Source organism: Amphiprion ocellaris, chromosome 7, assembly GCF_022539595.1.
Source record: "Amphiprion ocellaris isolate individual 3 ecotype Okinawa chromosome 7, ASM2253959v1, whole genome shotgun sequence".
NCBI lineage: Eukaryota > Metazoa > Chordata > Actinopteri > Pomacentridae > Amphiprion > Amphiprion ocellaris.
Genome location: NC_072772.1, coordinates 9,425,393 through 9,449,021, shown reverse-complemented (window position 1 = coordinate 9,449,021; position 23,629 = coordinate 9,425,393). Strand labels below are relative to the sequence as shown.

Below are 23,629 nucleotides of genomic sequence, written 5' to 3'. Positions count from 1 at the left end.
CCAACACTTTATCCAACATTTGTAAGCATTGTGATAAGGTCATGTGATTTGTGTCTGAATTTAACCCATCTTGACCTTCAAAATGATACAATAAACATACCTGGCACTGCTGTGCATTTTCATAAATTAAATCCCCCTGCTAAACTGAGCTGATGAGATTAATTCATGCACTGCCTATCCTGCAGCACAAAAGCCTACCTTGTTTGTGTGCCAGAAGTGCTGTGTGTGCATTGATCCGATTAATGGAAATTGTACTGTGGCAATCATACTTCCAAATTAGAGTAGATGTTATTATCTAATTTGATATCCTGTGGCAGCAGATTTTTAGAGTGATGAAAATCTCAAAATAGCACGAGCGTGAGGGGGAAATTAATCAAATTAATAATTTATGTTCATTTGGTGACAGATATATGTCAGCAACATGGCGTTCATATTATAATCTGGCTAAAGTTTGAATCTATAAACGGCTGGAGGCAGAGTGAAAGCTATCTCACCACCGTTCCAATTCACAGCCACTTGGGCAACTATTGATTTCTACCACTTGGGTAAAAAAATCACACATGCTGTACAGTACACACACACAGACTCACAAATGTCAGTAGATTTCTAATGGTCTACTTGAGCATCTCATCACCTTGGTAACCAATGCGACCGTGTGCATTCCAGCACACTGCAAGGTAGTCATGGCAACAGCAGGCGAGGGGGGTAGTGAGATAGAAGGAGCACAGACATACAGAAAGACAATGAAGAGAGCGCAAAATAAACCTATAATTAGAAGGCAAAACCTTGACAGTGCAGGAGGAGAGATAAAAAAAAACGAGGGAGACGGAAAGCAAACGAGAAAGGGCTGCTCGGTGCACGAGTGTGACCTATTTTTGTAGCTAAACTGCTTACAGATGGCCATGTACTTGTCTGCCTCTACAACAGACAACCACTCACAGACACACACACACACACACACAAACAAATCTGCATCCAGCGCCCACTCTCCGCTTTATTTCTAAGTCTCAAAATACAGACACTCATACACTGTTCCCCTCCTTTTTTGCTATGAGTCAGCATCCATAGCACATGGCCTTCAGCGAGCCAAAGAGCAAATGGCGCAGCAGCTCAGGCAGCCAATCACATTCCAGCCTCTGGCCAAGCTGACAGAAAGATATGGAAACTGAAACACTGAGAGGAGAGAGTCAGTATTGAGTGAATGCTGTTTCTCATGCACTCAGTCAACAGTTTATCAAGTACGTCAAGCTACAACAGTCCAATACAAAATGAATAATAAATAAAAGTTATGTTGTTGATACACCTGGATATAACATTAGAAATACCTCTCAGGATCACAAAATACAGTTCAATAGTACCATGAAAAACAACCTCAAAAAGGATCCCAACAATGAATCAATACTTTTCTAACAGCTTCAGCAGAAACTGATTACTACCTTCATGATGGCATGTCTGCTGTATTGCACTGCATTAGTTTAATCTAGCGGTTTAACCTAATAAACTAGGAGTACAGTTTACTTTTAGCTGTTGTAAGCAAACCATAACACACATTCAGTCAACGGTGCTCCAAATTAGTTGTGTTTTTTTTAGAACTGAAATTATCAATTAATTGATTAGTCAGGATACGTTTTGAGGATAAATTCCAAACATATGCTAGTTTCCAAAACTGAAACATAAGGATTTGTCAAAATTCTTTCTTTAATATCATTTTAAATCTGATATCTCTGGGCTTTAACATTTGGTCAGACAAGACCAGCATTTTAAAGATGAGCTCTGAAAAAGTAGAATGGGCAAATTTTAGAGAACTGAAAAATTTATATATAATAAAAATAATTAGCTGTGGTTGTAAGGGTTTTAGCGGTCTTATATATAAAGAATGAAGTAATTAATAGATGTAATATCACTTTCTTGATGTTTATGAAGAGTAAAAGTCACATTCTTGGCATGTATGTACAATAATAATATAATCATTTTATATGTAATCCTATGTGGTAATATACCTGTACAGTGTAGTATATGGTGGTACGGTATATTATTTATTGACTGATCTGCTGCTGTGCCATAACCACTTCCATAAAACCTTCACATCAGCATGTACACAGAATGCTATGCATATGGTATGTGGACTGCAGGCATGAAAGTGCTGTCATACAAGCTGTCAATAACAGCAGCCACTTTCGAATGGCGTAATGCTGACCATTTATAAACTCTACTGCTGCACATATTATGAAAGTAATGTGTGTCTGGCGGACATGAGCTCACATAAACACAACAACAAACTGACGTGGACACAAGCCTGCATGCGAAGAGTGTAGAACTGCGCATATATAGCAGACGCCACAGTTTCTGCAGTGTTTTTGGTCAGAACACCGTTGAAGTTTGGGCACTACAAGCACTACATCCCTCACACCTGCTCACCTACTCACACACCCACGCACACACACAAGCACACACATGCATAAAGATCACGCCACAGGCCTGAAGTTGCGGCAGTAATACAGATGAAAAGAACTTACAATGTTTGGTTTCTATATGCGTTTCTCTCTTGACATCTGACTCCTCTATATATTTCCTCTGTGTTGCTGGATCACTCCCTCCATTTCTCGCTCACTAAACATTTTTTCTCAGTTCTCTCTCACAGCTCTCATGCTAGTTTGCATAACAGTGCAACACTGGCTGGAGCTGAGTGCACTCACTGAACAGCATTCATCATGCTGAAGTGTTAAATATCTCTATAACTCTCTGTTACACCAACATGAGGAGAAATAAGAAGGAGGAGAGCAAAACAAAGAGAAACAAAACACAGAGAAGCAAAAACAAAGATCAAAATTGGGAGAAGGAAGAAATGAGGAAAATTGAAGGAGTGAGTTAGAGAGAGGCTGTGGAGGAGAGAGTGGGGGAGAGAGAGGAGGGAGGAGAGATAAAGAGGAAAACAGAGAGAGAAAGTGGAAGAGCAAGAGAGCAGGCCAAAAATGCTTGGCAAGGCCTTTCTATTTTGAGACAAATGGACAATGTTAGGAGCACAGCATACACGGAACAGTGTCCTGTCTGTTGTTCAGCAGCTCTTCGTCTTAGCTTCTCTCACACATACAGGTTTTATTCTGATCTGTGCCATGTATATTTTTTTAAAAGATTAAAACTGGAGCACAGAAAATCATTCTGCAATGTTCTCTCAAACATCAAAGCAGGTTCAACCAGGCAATATTCTATATTTCTCTTTCTCTCTGACAAATTACAATTCCAAAACCAACGTGTCTGTCGATGTCTCTGTGCTTTCTAAATTACCTAACCCACTTCACTCTGTCAAAAATATAGAGCTTGATTATTTTTTGAAAGGTTCATTTATTACCTAAACCAGCAGATCAGCGCAGTTTTTGGCAGATGTTACTCAAGCAGAAGTAACTGTGCATTTGTTCATCAAAAAACTTTTCATGTAATCTAACTTTTCCAGCAAAATGAAAGACGCCGACATTGTTCTAAATGTCATTCTGCACATTGTGCCACATTTATGGGTTCTGTTTCATTAATGACCTGCGCCAAACCAGAAAATAACGCAACATACTGTAGACAGCAATTTTGACAGACATCTTTCTAAGCACTTTAGCCTACAAAGCTACTGAGGCATCCTGAGAGTGTTGGGTCACCTTCACTGATACTGGACAAAGGATAGACAGGATAAATAAATAAATTATATCATGTGTTCCTTTTTTATTCTACTGAATTAACACAAGAGTTTTAAATTCAATTCCCTTCATTGTGCCTCTTTCCTTCTCTTCCTACCTATTATACTCATTCATAATTCAACTGACCTATAAAAAATATAGCTTTGTCAAAGATATATAAAATACTGTTAAATGCAGTTTCACAGTTGACATGGGTTTAATGTTAACCGTACCTGACAACCTTCTAAAGGTGGGTCAACACTTACAACACCACCTGCTGCTATTGTGATGAAAACCAGACAGTTGTACCATTATTTATTGTCTCAGACTGTTTGTTTAACTGCAGCTGATATATGGGACACATGCGTTTCCTCTAGAAATATAACAACAGTATTTTAAATGTCCTACTGCCAATATGCAATAATGAACCATTGGCTAAAAATAGCCTGATACAACACAAAAGAGAAATATGAACAAGAGAGATGAGGAGAAAGTAGAATAGACTAACAAAGCTTAGATAATCTAGAACCGACAACCACACACACACCACACTCTGACACATTATGGTGCATAAATCAAACAAAATGTTGCACACATACATCCACACGGTGCATATAATCATGTCCTACTGTTTTCACATATATCGACATTAAGAAACAACAATGGCCACAAAGGTACACGGCACACAAAGCACGTATGAGCAGTCCCACTGTCAGTTCATGCAGCTGGCTGGTGGAGAGAAATATAACTCAGACACAGACATATTAAGATGCACAATGTCTCTTGCCTCGTTTCATAAAGACACACTCCACTGATCCATTAGCATCAAAGACTAAAATAGTTATTCTGTATTACGCAGTTTCTCTGACTCTTACCAGAGTCTATTCTCCTAAAAACACTGGAAGTGTATCTTTTTGAATTACAAACAAAATTATTCATTCATTATAACGTTTTCTTGATTTTTAATATATGTAGTTAGGTGTCACAATGAGTGTTTTGTTGTTAGATCTTCACTGAAATGCACATCACATATAAATAAATACCCATCTTGCTGTTCTTAGGGCATTTGAGCATCCAAATCAGTGTTAATAGGCCATAAGCCCTAAAATACTAACTGGCTCATTAAAATTTGTTACATCAAATACAAGTACTTAGACAATACAGTCCAAAGCTACTGGCTAATTCAAAACTTTATCTAATGAATGACAACTCACCTTGATAGGTTTCCCATCAGGTGTCAGTACTTCCTCAGAAAGTTCCATCATCTTCAGAGCCATGTGTGCGATTGGTTTTGCATGACTATCGACTTTCTTATGAAGCCCTCCTGCCACGCAGTAGGCATCACCTATTGTCTCAATCTGTGTGAGAAATGGAAGAAGAGGGGCGGGTACTGAGATGAATGAATCATTGTAAAATTAAGGTGGCTGCTGTGAGTATAAGCTGTTATGTGAAACTAAGTAGCTCCTGAGTAGTAGAAAATTAAAAGCACATTTCATTCCTCATGAAATGTAAGAACTATTGTTTGTTTCTCTCTCTTGGCCCACATCCTTCACTATAAGAGTTGGTGAGCATTTCTGAAGAGCTCAGTAATCAAACTTACTGCACTTTTTCACTGCTAACAAACAATACCACCATTTCCACTAATTCTTGACATGTTTTCATATCTTTATAGTCACTTAAACATTTAACTGTATTTTATAAAAGGCAATATAAGTTGGCTATTTTTTTTTTTTTTTGCTTTAAAGTAACCATGACTAAAATTAAACATAGATGTGTGCCTTACTGTTCAGTACTAGAGTCAGCTTAAAGGTAATGTATGAGTGCTACGTGGCAAAAATATTTATTTCCACGATGAAATGGATGAATAAAATTGTTGGCAACATGACATTACAAAGCTCTTATGTACCAAAAAACACCAGATAACTGTTCTGCTTCAGTGAGCTTATAGATTAATCATTTGGTAGGTAAAAATGTTTGGATCAACTTACCCAAATATATTTGTGCGCAAAACACATTTTCTGAATTAATTTCTTTCAAATGTATTTGTGGAAATATAGCTGGCAGGACAAGCATAAAAAATGCTTGAAAGATGCATTACTGTGCATTTTTTTAAGGGCTGCAGTTTTGTTTTTATTTTAATAAAGCTTCTCCAATACTCATCAGTTGGCTATAACACGAACAGGCTTTCTTCTCAAGTAATCTGTTACTAATGAGGGTAAATGGTGTAAAGATCTATTTCCAAAACTGCCGCAGCAGCTGTGCACAGAGATGAAGTATGATTTGAGCCATAAAGCCAAGTATTTTATCGCTTATTTACGGTAGGCTTTGCAGCAGTAGCACTTCTCCTTCCTTGAAGAATTAGCACATGTGAAATGATCACGTGAATAAAGCAAACGAGAAGTGCCACTTTCATGGATGTGTTGGCATATCTCCAGATAAAAGAGTGAGATATGTGTCATGACAGATGATACAGTCCTGGAAAAAGGACAGCACAAGAGAAGAAACAGAAAAAGAAAACTAGGAGACAAACTGCTCTCATTAACGCCTGCCACCGGCTAAATCATTTCGACAGTAACCATGACAATGGCGACATATGGGTGATTCAATCTCCTCACCATGTCCTCCTGTTCCTGCTATCCCTTTGACACACAAACTTCTACTTCTACGCACATAAACCCTCCTTCACACAGTCAGTCTCTCTACCTTTCTCTGGACCACCGCTTCCATTTCGCTGTATATCTAACATGTGACATTTCTGAGAACTGAAATAAGAGGAAAAGCACATTTTCATAGAAAAGTGGTAATTATATGTTGTTGTCACACTAACTGAGGTAAAGAGTTAGAGAGGAAAGATGACGGGAATGGTAATGATGGAGAGAAGCAAAGGTGGAAAGAGTAAAAAAGAACAGAAAGAAACTAATGTGGTAACAGAGAGGATGGAAGAAAAGAGGGAAAGACAGCAGACTACAGTGATGACTGTAACTAGGCCCAAAGCCACACTGTCAGATGGGCAATATTGACACATCGTTGTTAAGCTCTCACAGACTGGCCATTAATCAGTTACTTTTTCCACAACACAAGTGCACCCACACATGACAGCACACAGCACACACACACATACACACAAGTATATTCAGTACACATTGACAGTGACACACCCCAGAAAGGTTTAGCTGGTAACACTCAAAAGACTCCAAGAAATGAGGACTAACTTTCTGGGAAACTGTCACTTCATGAAAACAGTTATGATGACTTCATTCTACAGAGGACTACACATCAGTCAATAAAGCCTCTCTCTTTCTATGTGACATTTCCCTGATGTTTTTTTTACAGTTTTGAAAACCTTGGACCAATACCTCAACAGGTGTTGCTACATCACATGAAGACTGTGCACGTCTTTTTGTCTACTGACCTTATAAACATCCAAAATGCCACACTGGTAATCGAAGCGAGTGTAGAGTTCATTCAGCATGGAGATGACCTGCATGGGTGTGCACTGGGCGCACACAGCGGTAAAACCCACGATGTCCGAGAACAGCATGGTGACATCATCAAATTTGCGAGCTGGCACTGGCTGACCCTGCCACAGTTTCTGAGCCACATCCCCCGGAAATATGGAATAAAGGAGATCCACCGTTCTCCTCTTTTCCTCCTCCAGTGCCTGATGAGTCCGCTCTAATGTGGCCTGGAAGAGGAGAGAGGCAGATTGAGGGTTTGTTCTCTGCTTTGGTTTGATGAAGGCACTGATGACAGTGATGCTCAAATGTGGGAGTACTGCACCAAACTAAAACTGCTGGTGTAGGCAAATGTAGTTGTGTGTGGTGTATTTTTGATTGTGTATCTGTATATGCTCGTTTGTGTCTGTGGGTGAGCTCCTTAATGCCAAGTCTGTCTGATGCAGTGCTATGCCACTGTTTAAGTAGGCAAGTTGACTAAGATATAGCTATTTATAACTGTGGCCTGGGGGAGTAATTGCAGTGAGAGAGAGTGATGCAATGAGCAGATTCTTAGGATTGGGTCAAGACTTAGTGACTTGCTCAAGGGTACTTTAAAAGCAAATTATAAGAGCAAGTCCTAGGAGCCACATTCTTCCAGCCAGTATGGATTTACACACGCAACATTGATATTTAACTCATAAGTACCATGGATTTAGCATGTTTACTTTAGTGAGTTGTCTCACGTGTGACAGAAAACTACAATAAAGATCTACTAAACAGTAAATATTCAAGTGTCATGGTAACAGGCTGTCATGTCATTTTGATTTGGTGCCAATATTCAGGAAAGCAGGTCTCACTTAGAGATGTCACAAAACCAACGCTTTGGTATCAAGCTGATGCTGGAATTACAAGTCCCATCAAGTAATGAATGGCTATATTTTGCCTTTGAGTTGATTGAGAAGTTATAGACAACCAAAGGCAGAATACAAACTGTGTCAAAAAGCATTGTGAATGAAAGGAAACACATCAAACTTATCTGAGCCCCTCAAAGACAGGCATTCTGATCTGTATACAAAATTCAAGGTGAACATTTTTAAGTTGTTAACTATATGTTTACAACTTCATCGACATGTTCATATCTTGAAATGTTACAGATATTGTGACAGATGCATCTGCAGTAGCAATGCTACAGACACAGCATTCCCAAAGGCATTAGCTTGTTTAGGCTAATATTACAGTAGCTTACAACATTTATCTATGTGCTGCTCATAGACTATTGCCATTAGCATCCAGTCTGTAAACATATAGCAAGCCTGAGTGTGTTACCACTCTATGTACGAGAGTTTTTTTGAACAGGAGAATATTTTTAATTGTTATTTGTTAGATTTTTTTCTGCCATCAAATTTGGCTTTGAGAATCATGAAATGTCAGTGTCATTGGTAGCAGCTACAAATATCTGGTTTTGTTACATCCCTTGTCTCCCCTAATAGGAACCAGTCAGTGGACGGCTCCAGACAGAGAGAAGAGGAGGACGAGAGAGGAGTGGGGTGCTGCAGGTAGCTTAACTCATTTTGTTGAGACTGTAATGGACAATAAGTGATATGCCTCATCTTTCACTGCCTGATTACCATTACAAGAAAGGGCTGCTGGCCTTGTGGCACATGCATGCAACACGGGGCAGCAGTGGAACGACTGCCGAGAGCTACAACCTTGTGCACTTCTTGTTGCTGACACCTAAATGCATTCTGTGTTTGTTGTTTCTGGTAGTAGCTGGTAGGGACTGGTGGTAATAAAATCCTCCAGAGCCAACAACTAATCACTTTACCACTATGACCTGTGCCATGACACAAGCTAGTGCCCGATTGTAAAATAGCGCTTGCACTATGTGACCAGTTTACTGTTGTTGTGACATTTTAAGATTGAACAAATGATAAAACTAGACGAATAGGATGTGTGAATCAAATTTAAGAGCTAACAATGATAACATTGGAGGACCTAACGTGTCAACTGAAGTTATGAGTACACTAAAATATCCTGTGGAAAGCAGCAGCCCAACGGAAGCCGCTTCCTGTCTCACACCTATATAAGGCGTAAGACAGGAAGTGAAGTGCACGCCCTCTCTGTCTGCACTCGTGAGTTGAAACCTAGGTCATGCAGAGCTAAGCAGAAATAATGCCAACCTAGCAGAAATTTAAAAAAAGACAGTTTATAAACAGGAGGTGGTCTAATTTTTAATAAGATTACATCATATACATCCTGATTGGGTCTTAAGACGATGGGTTGTGGCCTTCCAGAATGGAAGAGGAGTGTTTAAGAAAAGGTATAAAAGAACGCTTTGTGTAGTTAGTTAAAATCTCAATATTTTGCTCATGTTTGTTCTTACAGCCTCTGTATTGAATAAACATTATTCACATCAGACTCTGAAGACTGCTTGAAGACTCCTTCTTGAAAACTTTTTGAAGACTCCAAGTTTTGATCCAGAATTGATTTTTTTACTATGTGTTTGACAAAGCTGCCTGATCATCACTGGCCCTTAACAGACAGACTGAGTCACAACACTGTAAATGCACCTATGCTGGTCAAACAGGTGCATTAAGTGAAATATGTTATGTTCACATAATTGTCCCGCAACAAAAGCCAAACTGTAACAAATAACCTGATTGGCTCTGATGAGATTATGTTTTCACAATGGCAAACTTGTGTAATAAATGGAATTAGCTGAGTTTTCAAACACATATAAATAGACGAAAAATCCATGGGCAAACTTATTTACCTTGAGTTTGTCCATTCTTTTCTTCAGGCCATCCTGGGCCTTGGCTTGCTCCCCCACCAGGATAACGTCCCGCGTGGCATCATGGATGGGGATATCTGACAGATGGAGACCCCTGCCCATCAGCTCCTCCAGTTTATCAACACGTGGAGAGCCCAGAAACATCAGGGAGCAGGATTCGGGCACATGGATCATCTGACCCTTTAACTCCATCACCTGGCAGGAAGAACAATCAAATGAGAGGAAAATATGTCAATTCAATGTCCATTTTGTTTTAAATAACGTTTTTCTAACAAAGTCAGTACTCACTTCGAGATAGTGAAGAAAGATTGTTTTTAGACATTAGACACAGATTAAGACAGTTACTGTCAATGGGATAGTTGGTGCTCAAAACTGTCATTTCCACCTCATCATTGCTTTTCTCTGGACAGGATAATTACTGCAGACATAAGTTACTGTATTTGTACCAGTCTAATCATTGTCTCTTCTATGATTTCTCTCTGCATGAACATCAATGCAAAGACTGAATCAAGTAATTAAGGGCTGACTGAAAAAGACACTGATGTTTTCAATATAAACGGATTTTCCACTATCCTGCTCCATTTTAACTCTCTATAAACATCTCAGTCATAATGAGGCAACAACTGTACATTTGGTTGAATTCACAAACAAAACATTCAACTAAATGCTTGAATATACCCAAACAAATAAATATACGCACGTACACACTTACCCATGTGTACACACACAATGCAAGAGACACATACAGTAGATGACTGTGATTTAGTTGACACATTGAATTCCATTTGACTAGGAAAGGTCTAATAGTATAATGAAGATATAATTCATGCCGACCTGTATGGAAAAAGCCTGTAAAATGTTTATAAACTGGTGCCCTAGTTACTAATTAGGCAGTCACCATCATAATGTCACTGGTTTGACTCACACCGTCCATCCAAAGGTCCTCAAACAATAAACACCCAAATAACTTTCCACATCTATTCATATTCACATATTGTGTCTTTGAATGTTAAATATTTGAGCAGGTATAAGACAAATTGTGCACACCAATCAGTTAAATACAGAAATTTATGTCAAAAGTTGTTTTTTTAGTTTAGGATGAACACTAGCAAGGCGTGCAGATTCATGAACAACTGCAGCATTACAGTCAACAGCATCTGCAAAATATCAGTGACACTCGGTTTCACTGGCGTCTTGACATTTTGCTCACGAGCACTTATACACAATGACAAATGTGTGCAGGACCTTCTAAATGTCCTTAACGCAGGTGTGAGGAGTATAAACAAAAACTGCAGCTGATTCCTTGCAGATGAGAGGGAATGAAACAAGCATGGGTGGCAGATTACCCAAGGAGATGTTGAGGAAAGACATGACTGCCCTTTTGAACATGACTCTTGGTTGTGTCATGGTGCTAACTACCTCTGCTAGAGGCCGTGTGGACGAGCCACTCTTCTTGATTCCTCTCTCTCCCCCTAAGTCCTTGTCCCTATTTCTTCCTTTTCTTCAGTTTCTATTTTTTCTTCTCCCTCCATCTTCACCTGTCTTTAATTCCCATCTGGCTCTCTCTCTCTATGCTCTTCTCTCAGTCTCTTCCTTTCCCTTCATCTCTCTCTCCCTTTCTCCATAGTGTCAGATAGATTATTCCGCCAGTGAGCACACTGCAGCCCTGTTTTATTTATAGCACCAGGCTCTCCTAGGTCTGCATAATACATACAGTCTACATCTATACACACGCACACAGTATTTCCCAACACACACATCCAAGAGGGAGACAAACATACTGCCTTTGAATGTCTGTTTTTCAGAAATATGTATAAACATGCATGCAAACATATATGCACATATGCAATCTACAACCCACTGAGTCTGAGTTCAAGACACACCCATCCCTTGATAAGAGTCAGTTAACAAGAACTGCTAATTGACTTGATTTTGTATTTTAGTAAGCACGGCTATTCTACACTACCATAAATGCATATATGCCTTACATGTGCACACGTGTTGTATTGGAGTTTCAGAAACAAAACACATGTACATTCTCAAATGTATGTGCACAGAAAACATATGCCCACGTGAACATATGTCAGCCTGAGCTGGTGTTTCCAAAGGTTGTGTCTGGCCGAGTGGGAGGGTCTACATGCCTCACATACTAACAACCATCTCCATGGAGACTGTAAAATCAGGAAAGCCAAATACAAAATGAATAATGCACTCAAATGCTTCTTGTGTAAATATACTATTCTCTGTCTTGTCTGTTTCTACCCAGTCGTTAAATGCTTATCTGTATGTCTGCCTCTTCCATGTATAAGAAGGAACACAGTATTAGAGATGCTTGATCTTCAAATCAAAAGGGAATTCAAGCAAAGCTCATATGTTGATCTCCAACATTAAAGAAAAATGTCAGTTAATTAAAATGTTGCTGTACTTTTTGTAGTTTTGGTCATAATTTCTAATAGCACTGTACTCCAAGTAATTGGAGAGATCTGGAAACACAGCAACTTTGCTGGAGTAAATTCTAATTGGACAAGATACAGGTCACAGTTTCACAATTCACCTTCAGTTAAGCATTTCCAGAGATCTCAGCAATAAACTTGGAGAGTATGATGCTGTTATCAGTGATAATGATATCACAATAACAAGTAACATAAGATCCAATAAGATCCCTGTGCTCATAAATAATTGTTATTCTTTACATTTCTTTCAATTACACAGGAGAAACTACTTTGAGATGTAAATCATACACAACAAGACGCCTAATGTTTATTACGCATTCAGTGTGTACATCTGATGGAAAAATAAATGGGACATTTTGTGGATTCAGACAGCTACAGTTACAGGATCTGTACTTTTAATTAGAGACGTATGATATATCTGTGGCCAATATATTATTGCCCGATATGCAAGAAAATCAAATTACTGTTATTGTTCTGATAATGGAATTTCAGCCGATAATTACATCTGATAATGTGGAGCATGGCTGCAGACAAGAGATGCCACTCACTGGGATTCTTTGCATCTCTGTTTTTCTCTCCTCAACTCTGCAGTCTGTGTCGCTGACTGCATGCGCGCACACACACGCACACACGCACGCACACACACAGTGGCTGGAGCGTGACTTCTTACTCAACTGAAAGATGATAAAACTTCTTGTCCTTTAGCCCAAAAAAAAAAAACACCAGAAAGTGTGGAGCAGTACAAGACATTTTTCACATTCAGCACAATATTGTAAAGTTACTTTAATAGTTTCTGTGGCCTACAGATGCTCATCACAAGAGGTAAGGTGAGATAAGATAATCTTTTCTATCCCCAACGTACAATTTGCCCTACAGTCCGCAGCAAACACAAACACAGCCGTAAATAATCACCACACAGACACCAAACCACACGTACAAGTAAGGAAGGAGTGACTGTCTTAAGCACATATACTAAAAAAATGTTTTTATTTTCCTCTTCACATTTTTGCATTTGCAGGACTAATATCATCAATTATCATATTGCTACTGGCCACAACAAATAAATAATAATTAGCTATCTTGACCAGAGTTGATGGTACGGTACCAGCATGACCGACAAAGAAAATCTACCACTTGCAAGTTGCTATTCCCATGAAAACTGCTGGGTGTACTTGACAAGCCCCGACTAAGACGATGTCTAATCAAGTAAACATTAAAAAGCTCCCAAGGTAAAGCCAAGGTCACCACATTACGTCCAGACATAGTCAGTTTCCTGTGCACAGTGTAATGTCTCAGATGTGGGCTGCCCTGCATCAGCAGACAGTCGCCAGAAACTACATCAAGCAGAGCTGGTATAACCTTCTGCAATGACTGCAAGAAGACAGCATTCACAGCTGCTTTTGTTTTCCGTTTACTGATCTGCTATTGTGTTTTCTGGTTACGGTTTCAGGGCTTTGCGGTTACACAACCATTACACAATTTCTCCTCTAACAACTGTTTTTGTTGCTTTGTTATTCATGTACAGTAGGTATAATTATACCAGTGTCTCACCACCTTACTCTCAGTATCTGTCTCTGTTCCTCTGTCACTCCTATTTTCTGTCTTGCTCTGTAACACTCACACACACACATGGACACACACACACACACATACACACATCCCTGGAGGCAGCTGCGTTGGCCTAGTTGTGCGTCTCTGTTTAACTCAGCACTCTCTTCTGCTTCTGTCTGCATCTCTGTCATCGCAGCACGGAGAAAAAGAAGAGGTGAGTGAACTGTGAGGAGGGAAGGCAAAAGGAACACAGTGGTTAGGAAAGAAAACAACACAGATAGAGGGGAAAGGGGAGGAGAGATGAGGACAGAGGATTAACTAAAAAGGGAAGAGTGTGGGGGGAAAATTACAAAAAAAAAAAAATAGGACCATTGCAGGAAAAAGCTGGAGAACTACAAGGAAAGTAAAATACACAGAAAGGAAAGATGAAAGCAAGATGATGCAGTAAATACTTGATCAAAGTTTGGGGAAAGAGAAGCTACAGAAGGCATTAAAGAGCATTAAAAACACATAAAACTGTAAGATGAGGTCAGTATGTTTTGTCCTAGTCCAAAATGCCACTGAGGTTAATTTTGTAGCAGGATGTTACACATTTACACTGCACCCTTGTCAAGGTCACTGCATAGTTACCAACAGGAAAAAATATTCTTTCAAGGTTGTTCTGCACCTGTATCTCTGAAAATTCCTCACATATAAGCAGTACTATACTACTAATACTATAAGACTACATATAAGGATTGAAAATGGTTTTTATGAAGCGCTTTTGTAGTAAAAAGAAATCTTGTTCATAGTTTTTGTCCCTAGCAACCTGTTTAAAGAATAAACAATAGTACCCTAACTAGTAATGACCACAAGTATTTAATTCATTTAAAGCCAGATTTAAGTCTGAACAATAAAAACCAAAAGCATTTGCAATTTTACTTTTTCAAGAGTTTGCAACATCAGTTTTAGTATTAGGTGTAACATTTCATTCTCATACGCAATCTTTTACTTTCACATACAACATAGTCAATGTAATGTGCAATATTGAATTTTTTGGGTGCAACATTTCAATTTCGTGTGTAATATTCCTTATTGCCTGAGTGTAATTGCTAGGATTATGTTTTACTTTACTATTCTAGTCTTATTTTAGTTTACTTGTTTTATTTTAGTAATGCATCATCTACTAGGGACTGAATTTATTCTAGTCTTATACAATTTAGTTTTGTTTTCGAAGAAATATTTAACACAAGAATTTCCTCAGTTAAATTTTGTCTGATCGTATCTTAAAAACAGATTTAAAGTGGATTTTTTCCTCTCCTTGTGCTTGTGAGACAAACCTGCTTTTTAAGGACTAGATGTACATCAAATGCATTACGATCAAAACTATATTTACATAAGTATCTGTGTATTATATGTGTCTAATCAAAAAATACTAGTAATCTAATTTAGCTTCTCTAAAGAAATGAATAATAACCGGTACTACTATTGCGCAACAACATTTACAGGCACAATACTTTTCCAAGCCTTAACAGATCAGCAGGGAATTAATCTTTCTTGTTAGGAATCCAGTGGGGTTTTTTCTTAACCAATTTCACTGACGCAAATTTGTATTTTAGATAAGCTTTGTGACTTGCAATTGAGAGTTGCCTGTCTCACATCTTACTCTTCTGTGTGCATATTTCTACATTTTATGCAGCGTTGTTGTGCCTTAGAATAGCATGGCCAGCAGCACACACTGATGTTCACATTTTACATATTGAGATTATCGAAATGTACAGATTCAGGTTGCTATCACCATAGGCAACAGGGAGCCGGAAGGACATGAAGAATGAGAGGAGGGAGGGGGGAAGGAGAGAAAAAATGCAGAGGCAGGAAAGAGAAGGGGTCAGGATGGAGATGGTGAAACCAGGGGAGAATGAGAAGCACTGGACTTGAAAAATGGAAAAGAGGTACGAGAGGAGAAGAGAGACTGGGAGAAGGATAGCAGGAGGTGGAACAGACAGCTAATGGATTGTCTGTGAGCAGACTCTGGCATGTCAACAGACTCTCATTTGCATGAACAGGCACTGAGCAGCAGAGTCAATGAGTCAGCCTCTCTCTCTCTCTCTCACACACACACGCACACACGCGCACACACGCACACTTGTAGCCTTGATAAACACATTGCAAAAAAAAATAAATTAAAAAAAACTGAAAAATTTTGCATGGATTGCACTCATACCTTTAAATGAAACATTCAGTAAAAGTCTCGCAATGCTGGTATCACACCACAAAATTACACCTAGAAGATAAATTCATTTTATGTTTTTATATGAAAGGTGATATGAGTCTCAGAGTGTGCAGGGCCTATGCAAGCAATGGAAAGAGTAACACTGACAATCCAAAGTGCATTTGAAGTAGAAGGTAAATGAACTTTTTGATGCTGGAAAAATAAAATAACCAAAATAAATCCAGTTTCCTTTGACTTTAGCATTTGGTCTGTTTGACTGAGAATCTACAGACAATACTGACTATGTTTTAAAGAACCTGACTAAAAGTAATCAGTTGCATTGACTGTTTCAAATGCGCATGAAAAAATTCTTGTCCCATAACAAAATACAATCAGTCCACATAAGACTGAAATTATGGTCTAGGTGAAAAAAAGAACCCTTTGCAAATTCAGTGGATGTTAAAGTAAAGTGAATCCACTTTCAGCAAATTAGAAATTGCATCAGTTTTATGCATTTATTTCATTGAGAGTCCAGAAATTTGGCAAAGTAGTTTTATGATTCTTTTATTATCTCTTTCATGTACAGAGAATGAATAGCTCATTTCAACATCATGTTTAAATTACTATTGGGAAGATAATTTTACATCAAAGACAACTAGTTGCCTTGCTAAAAAAGTGTAAGTAATGTAGCTATTTTAATTACATCATCAAAGTAATGCAACTTATCACATTTGGTTACTTTCTGATTACTCAACTAATAGATATTGCCACTTGGCAATACATTTAAACCAGGCAGTGTAAACCTCACAGTAGTACACAACACTGATAGCGGCCAAAATTTTGACAATATTGCCTGTCAGGTATTAGTACAACTTGAATTAAGATTGGTTATCTTTTGAGCTCAGTCACCAGGACAAATCACAAGTAATTAGATAACAAACAAAAGCACTCAGACTGCAGTAAAGGAAAATATTACACCATAACCTCAAGTCAAGACCACTTTCTACACCATGCTGATTGGTTTACATTGTACAGATTTACTTTTCTGATTCCTTAAGGAAAATATGACTGAAGTGAAATGCATTCTTGTCCAGTGACAAGGCCACGTGCCTTGGAGTGAGAGGTAGGCATGGCAGACTCATAGAGCAATGCTTATCGATCTGAATGGTACACAAGAGGTGGTACATAATCAAATGAAAGAGTCAATCAAAAACAATGCCCAGCATTTGAGCACATACTGCCAGATGAATGGAGCCTTTCTAGATGAACAGACAGCTCCTTGTAAGCCGTCCTACGCTTGATGGTGTTGCAGTGAAATTTGTAACATCCCAGTTCTTACTGACTGCCACTACCTCTTGATACCTCTTGATTTCTGACTACTATGATCAAGTTCCCTCCAAACTAAATGAAGAAAAACTCAAACTACTGCACAACCTAATGAAGTATGCTTGAGAAATCCATGTTATTAACTCACTATAAATCTTTCTGTAACAGAAGATACCGTGGAGAAAATTACCCACTATTATAGTGATATTTTACAATATCTCACATACAGCTGTCTTTGTGGCCAAAGTTTCAGTTGGTATAACATTAAAGGTGACTTTTCTGAGGTTTCAGAGAGGAAGCTGTATCAAGCCATAAATCACATTTCTGTTCTTAAAGAATAAAAATGCTTTTGCCGTGTTCATTAATTGTGATGTTTTCTCCCAGTCTGTCTGCCTTCTTGTTCCCTTTCCTTTGTACTTTCATTCACCCTGTTTTGTAAACTTGTCAATAGCAGACAGAGACACGGAGGGCAGTAATTTTCAAAGCTCTCTCGACCGAACAAACCAACCGTCACAGCAGTGATTTATCTACCGTAGATCAAAGGTGGTGGTAATGTCAAGATTTTCTTTGTACTCAGGCACACAGGTGCAAACATAATGCACACACAAACAAACCTCATCCAGAATCCTCAACAGATTCAATACTGTAGCATTTGCTAAATAATAAGTATGACATTGCAGATTTGAACATCCTGGTAGTTCTTTAAGTATGTATTCACTGGCCTTCACCTTCCAAAGTCTCACTTATTAACTAACCTACCATATGACATTTTCTATAGCATGTAACAGGGTTAAATATCATCTGAATGCTCAAAACATGCCTTTTTGTAAATAACTTCTGAAAGTCAACTAAAGCCAAAAACAACTGCTGGTCTAGGCTCCAGCTAACATGAAACACTTTGCACACACTCTTCACTTAGACTTACACTGACTCATCCTAACCAGAATTCTGGCTCTTTGACCCAAAGAGTCTGGGAACTTTGAATATTTGTAACAATAGCATCACTACTGTGGAGGCAGGTGTGGTGATTCATGGATGCTCTTATTCATCCCATTATTTGTAAGAGAAAGAAAATATTAGCATCCAAGTGAATCCAGTATGTTCGCAGTGTGGCATGAACAAGCATTTTCAAAATTTATGTTTAGCTTTCTAAAACAGGATAGGCTAAGTCACCAAAAATTGATGCTACATTGTGTATTATATTTGGCAAACAACAAAAACATAATGATGCACCGGTTAGAGGAGTACCTTTGAGAGTGCATCATGTTTACACCCCCCTTTGTGTTGACTACAGTGTTCACACTAAGCAGAGACACAGAGAGAGGTGCAATGTGACCTTTTCAGTAGGCCTTTGAATGTCTCTTGCACGGCCCATATCCCTGGGCAAAGTGACGAAAGAAGTCAAACTGAAAATCCACTACAGGCCACTGGAACACACACATAGAGCAGCAGTGGGGAGTGACGCCTCTTTACCTTGGCCTGTCGCCTTCTTTTGCTGCCCTTTCTAGTGAAAATGTCAGCCCATCCTTCTCTTGCTCCCCCTGTTTTTTCTGCTCCTATATCCAGGTGACACAAGATTTATAGGGCAAAAATTAAGAACAACTATGTCCGCCCAGCCTGCTCCACAAACACATACTTTAAAGTGTCCAGTTGGTATTTGGAGTTTGGAGGCAGCGTCCAATTTAAATTCCAAGAATGACAGGTGTTGACCACTGGTGTTAAAAAAAGCAGCAATACTGCCTCTAAAACCGATGTACTTGTGCAAAAGTACCTTCTTATGGAAAACATGTAGATGATTACAAGATCACTGCACAAAACTCTAATACTAATGCAATAATCTATGTACACTGCTTTTTTTTTTTTTTTTTAAATAACTGTGGTGTGCCCATTTTTGGCAAATATTTTAAAATAAATTTATCATCTGAGCGCATAACAGGGATAAAACGAAAAAGCTGGGAATACGTGAAGAGAAATAGAAAAGATTTTTGAGGAGAAAGATAGACCTTTGCAAGTAGTACAGAGGGAGAAAAAATGAGGGTGAATTTCTAAGAGACACTAGCAGAGAGAAGATGAAAGCTACAGAGGAGATGTGCTGTAGTGGCACTCAAGCTCTCACTGTGAAGGAGGAGATCCTGCTGCTACCCCTTAAGATATGTGGAATGTGGACATAGTAGTGTGTTCTCTGTATGTGCCTCGAAATGCATGTATGGAGGATACGTTAACCTACGTCACTGAGTGTTCTTTTTACACGAATGCACTAAACTACTGGTTGGGTTTATCAAATCAAAGCAAGACCAAAAGTACTTAATTACATCCTACGCTTAACATAGAGATTTACATTGATTTACCAAACGGCTTTCATGTAAGAAGTTCCACCCTAACATGAGCATTTTTAACCCTTTGATGCCGATTGTCGCAAATTCGTGACATACTACTTTCATTCAGACTGCCGCCGAGATAGCGCATCCATTCCCCCAATGCCGGTTTGTGCATATTCGATATGTATCTAGGAACCTTTTGCAAGCACTGGTTTCTCGTAGGACGGGTCGGAGTGGGACCTAAATTATTATATGTATTCTATGTGTAACAGACAAATTAACAATCTCCACTTAATTAGCATCAGCTGGAAAGCAAAAACACTAATAATTTTTTTTATATAATTGTAAATAAATTCAGGTGTCAAGGGGTTAAAAAATGCATTTAAGAAAAAATTATTAGTCCTTTACATCATATGCTTAAATATAGTATCTAGTTTACACAAGATGTGTTGCGTTCTGTAATCCATTGAATATTAAACATATTCTAGACTACACAGACATGGCAAGAATTAAAATGAAGCAGCAGCACATCCCAATCCAGAACTGGAACAAATGATACAGTGTGCAAATACTTATTGCATCAGTAACTCTGTAAATTTGACATTTTATTGACAGTTCTTCCCTTCCTGAGTGCAAACGTTCCACCAAAACAAGTTCCCCTCAACACCATTTTGCAGGGACACCGTTCCTACATCCTGGGTTTGGGACTGACCATTACTGTGAATAGTTTAAAGAAACACAAACATCCTTGAGCAGTTTTTAACCTACAGTACGATAATCGGTTTAGTCAGACCATTCTGTAACACTGACACAGTTGTGAAGATACATCTGACAACATGGGACTTTTCTCATAGAAATCCTTACTACATCTGACTCATTTACAATAAGCCACCTGTTACACAAGATATCCCGAAAGCTAGCGAAGAAGAGGCAAAGAATGAAAAAAAAATGTCAAACAATTTTGAGGAACGCGATTCCCAAATAACAACACGCATCACTTGTGTTGGATAACAACTTTGCAATGCCCGAGAAAAGACTTTCCTGTACCATTTATTCGCCTCAGTCAGTGTATTTTCTCAATAACAGTTCTTTTAGTTCAGGATGAACTGGTACAGATTTGGAACTGAAATGATCAGAAACTATCTTATACCTTTTTTAGTATCTCACAGAGTACACATCTGACCTAATGACCTGCAACAACGGTATTTTTCTGTTCACATTTTTGAGGTTCCAACTCAAGCTCAAGACAAATATACATCGCCCACCTGTACACAGCTACACAGACATACACAGCACAGCATCGTGACCGGACTGATCAATCTTTTCTCTGTCAGTTTTGTTTAGCATCAGGGTGTTTGGTGTTGTCACTGACAGCCTGCGGAGACTGTCCAATCAATAAAGAACTGGATATAGCACACAACTCCAACTGACTAATTGTTTCTGGGAAATTGGAACAAATTCAAACCTCACTGCTGCCATGCAAACACATCACAGGCTTGGAGGTGTTGTGGTGATGTGGTGGGATGGCATTCAGTGGCCCCAACCCATTTGCTTGTCCACTTTATACACCCAAACTTTGCTACCTGCCCTACAAGACTAAGAAGTCCAGAAAATAATTCAAATATTGAACTAGAGTAAACTCTGACACTGAACTCTGGCTAGATTGGGAAGATAGTCAGTGAGTCAACATTCAATTTGTAGCAAACTGTGGTCTTCTTGCACCGATATAATTGAAATGAAACACTGGAAATTTTCATATGATAACATAACAGCACAGAGATGATGACATTTTTCACAGTACTGAAAGTCCCATGCTTGACCATCACAGTTTGTATTCCGCTCAGCAGGGTGAACACATATCAGTATGCCCACTTTTTTGGCAATGCTCACCCTAATTATAGAATGTCATGCATTCCAAGAGTATAACACTTTAATGTGTTTTAATAATCTGTAGATGGCGGTGGACAGAAGTGATGTGAAAGCTTCAGTGATATCTGAAGCTTTCACATCACGTCCACTGTGGCAACAAAAACAATACATGTTTATAGGCTAAAATCATCACTGAGTTTGGTCTTACATATTGAGGACTAGAAAAATTAATTAGCAGCCTTTTAATTAATAATTTAAAACTGGGCTTCAGTTTGCTAGAAGTTACTATTAGTGCAAAAATTGTCTAAAATATGGTAAAAAGTAGAATTTCAGCACCAATGTGATTATTTATATATGACAGCTTTACCTTCTCCTTTGTGCCAGTCTGTGTGGTGTCAGGCCTGGTGCGGATCGTAAATGGGGATGCAAGCCTCAGCAGGATTCCTTGGAATGAGGGATCCATCTTGGGTGAGACAATCTCAAAACAGTCCCTGAATGAGAGACTCCGGAGAGGCTCAATACGCGTCTGTCTCCTCAGTCCTTCCCCAAGCTGCAGTAGCTCCATGCGAGGCCCCAGGACGAGGTGAAATGGAAAGGCACGGCAAAACGTGGCCAGGCCAATGCGAAGATCACTGGGGTTGGTGGAGAGTGAGGGAGGAGGCTGTTTAGTGCTCACAGAGCCGGCATTTGAGAGGGAAGAAAGGGAAGGAGGGCATGTTTCCTGGATTTGGAAGGAGAGGCAAACTGTGGGAACAGAGGTTGGAAAAGGTGACGGAGGCGATGGGGACGAAGAGGGCGAGGCGGTGGGGGATGCAGTCGGAGTGGGGGTAGTGGAGTCACAATCTGTGTGTTCTGTATCTTCATTGGGCAACAAGGGAGTTAGAGGTGGCACCTCCTCCACCTCAACTTCTGAATGATAGATCCGCTTGGCAACAGCTCTGATCAACCCCGGCATGACCAATCCGACAACAGGGGCAGGGTTAAAACAATGAAGAAGCAACACCTTGCCTCTTCCATTTCTTTCCCCTTGATCTCCAACTTTGTTCAATTTTCTTCTCCCTTTCTCTTCCTCGCGGGGATCCTTGCACTGGAAGGAGGGGCTCTCAGATGAAGCACGGCGCCCTGTGGAGGTGCGAATGTGTTCCAAAATGGCGTCAAAACCATTGAAGAAATCCTGGAGGTTGCCGCCTACAGCCCGAAGTACTCGTTCATTTTCTTCAAAGCAGAGGCCAAAGAACTCCTCTCCAAAATGCTCTCGCAGCTCACAGAATGGTACTCCTGAACAAGAGGAGATATGAAAAACCATGTCAGGATGTTGTTTTTTTTGAGGACACAGACAAATTATCAGCAAATTCAAAGGTACATCTGACCTACCCACATGCACGTAACAAAATATCTACACTGACAAAAAATATAGATGTAGAAAAAGAAACTGCAGATTTGCATCCTGACTCACCGTATTTAAATATAATTTCTGAATGAAGAAATTTGCACTTGAACAATTTGACACAGGTGAGTATAATTTCCTGTTACAGCAGCATTTTATATCAAGCCTAATGTCACCTCTGCTCCATGAAATGCTTAGCCAAGATTTAAATAAAGCAAAAATAATTTTAGGATTATCAACCAAAGAAAATTTGAGTTCAGAGTAATCAAACATCAAAGCCTTGCTAAAACAATGAATATTAATAAGATAAAATAATCATGTCACACGCCTACTGACTGAATGATAAGAAAAAAATAGGATTAAAAGATTACAGAAAAAATAAACTGACATTTATTGAAAACAAAAACTAACACCACGAACTAAACGAAAAATAGTAATATTCAAAAGTTATGCAAGAAGAAAAAAACTAATTTGAAAAACGGAAACAGGGACATAGAAAGGCCCAAGAACACACAGCTGCAGAAACAGAAATCTGTAAACAATAAAAAAATTAGTCAAGTTCTCACTTCTAAAATACAGTTATTATCAGTCAAATTAGCATTAACAGACATTTACTGTATACTAACATGTAATGGAGTCAGCAT

The 23,629-nt window shown here is 38.9% G+C and overlaps 1 protein-coding gene across 1 annotated transcript in view; it reads right to left on the bottom strand.

Annotated features, from left to right (window-relative positions):
* Positions 1-23,629, bottom strand: part of gucy1a2 (guanylate cyclase 1, soluble, alpha 2) — a 44,053-nt gene that overhangs the window by 6,831 nt on the left and 13,593 nt on the right. Inside the window, exons 4-7 of the mRNA XM_023288932.3 lie at positions 21,966-22,876; positions 9,873-10,085; positions 7,075-7,347; positions 4,877-5,020 (exon numbers count right to left, since the gene is read on the bottom strand). Of these exons, the coding sequence (XP_023144700.2) occupies positions 4,877-5,020; positions 7,075-7,347; positions 9,873-10,085; positions 21,966-22,876 (1,541 nt within the window). The remainder of the gene's footprint in view (positions 1-4,876; positions 5,021-7,074; positions 7,348-9,872; positions 10,086-21,965; positions 22,877-23,629) is intronic.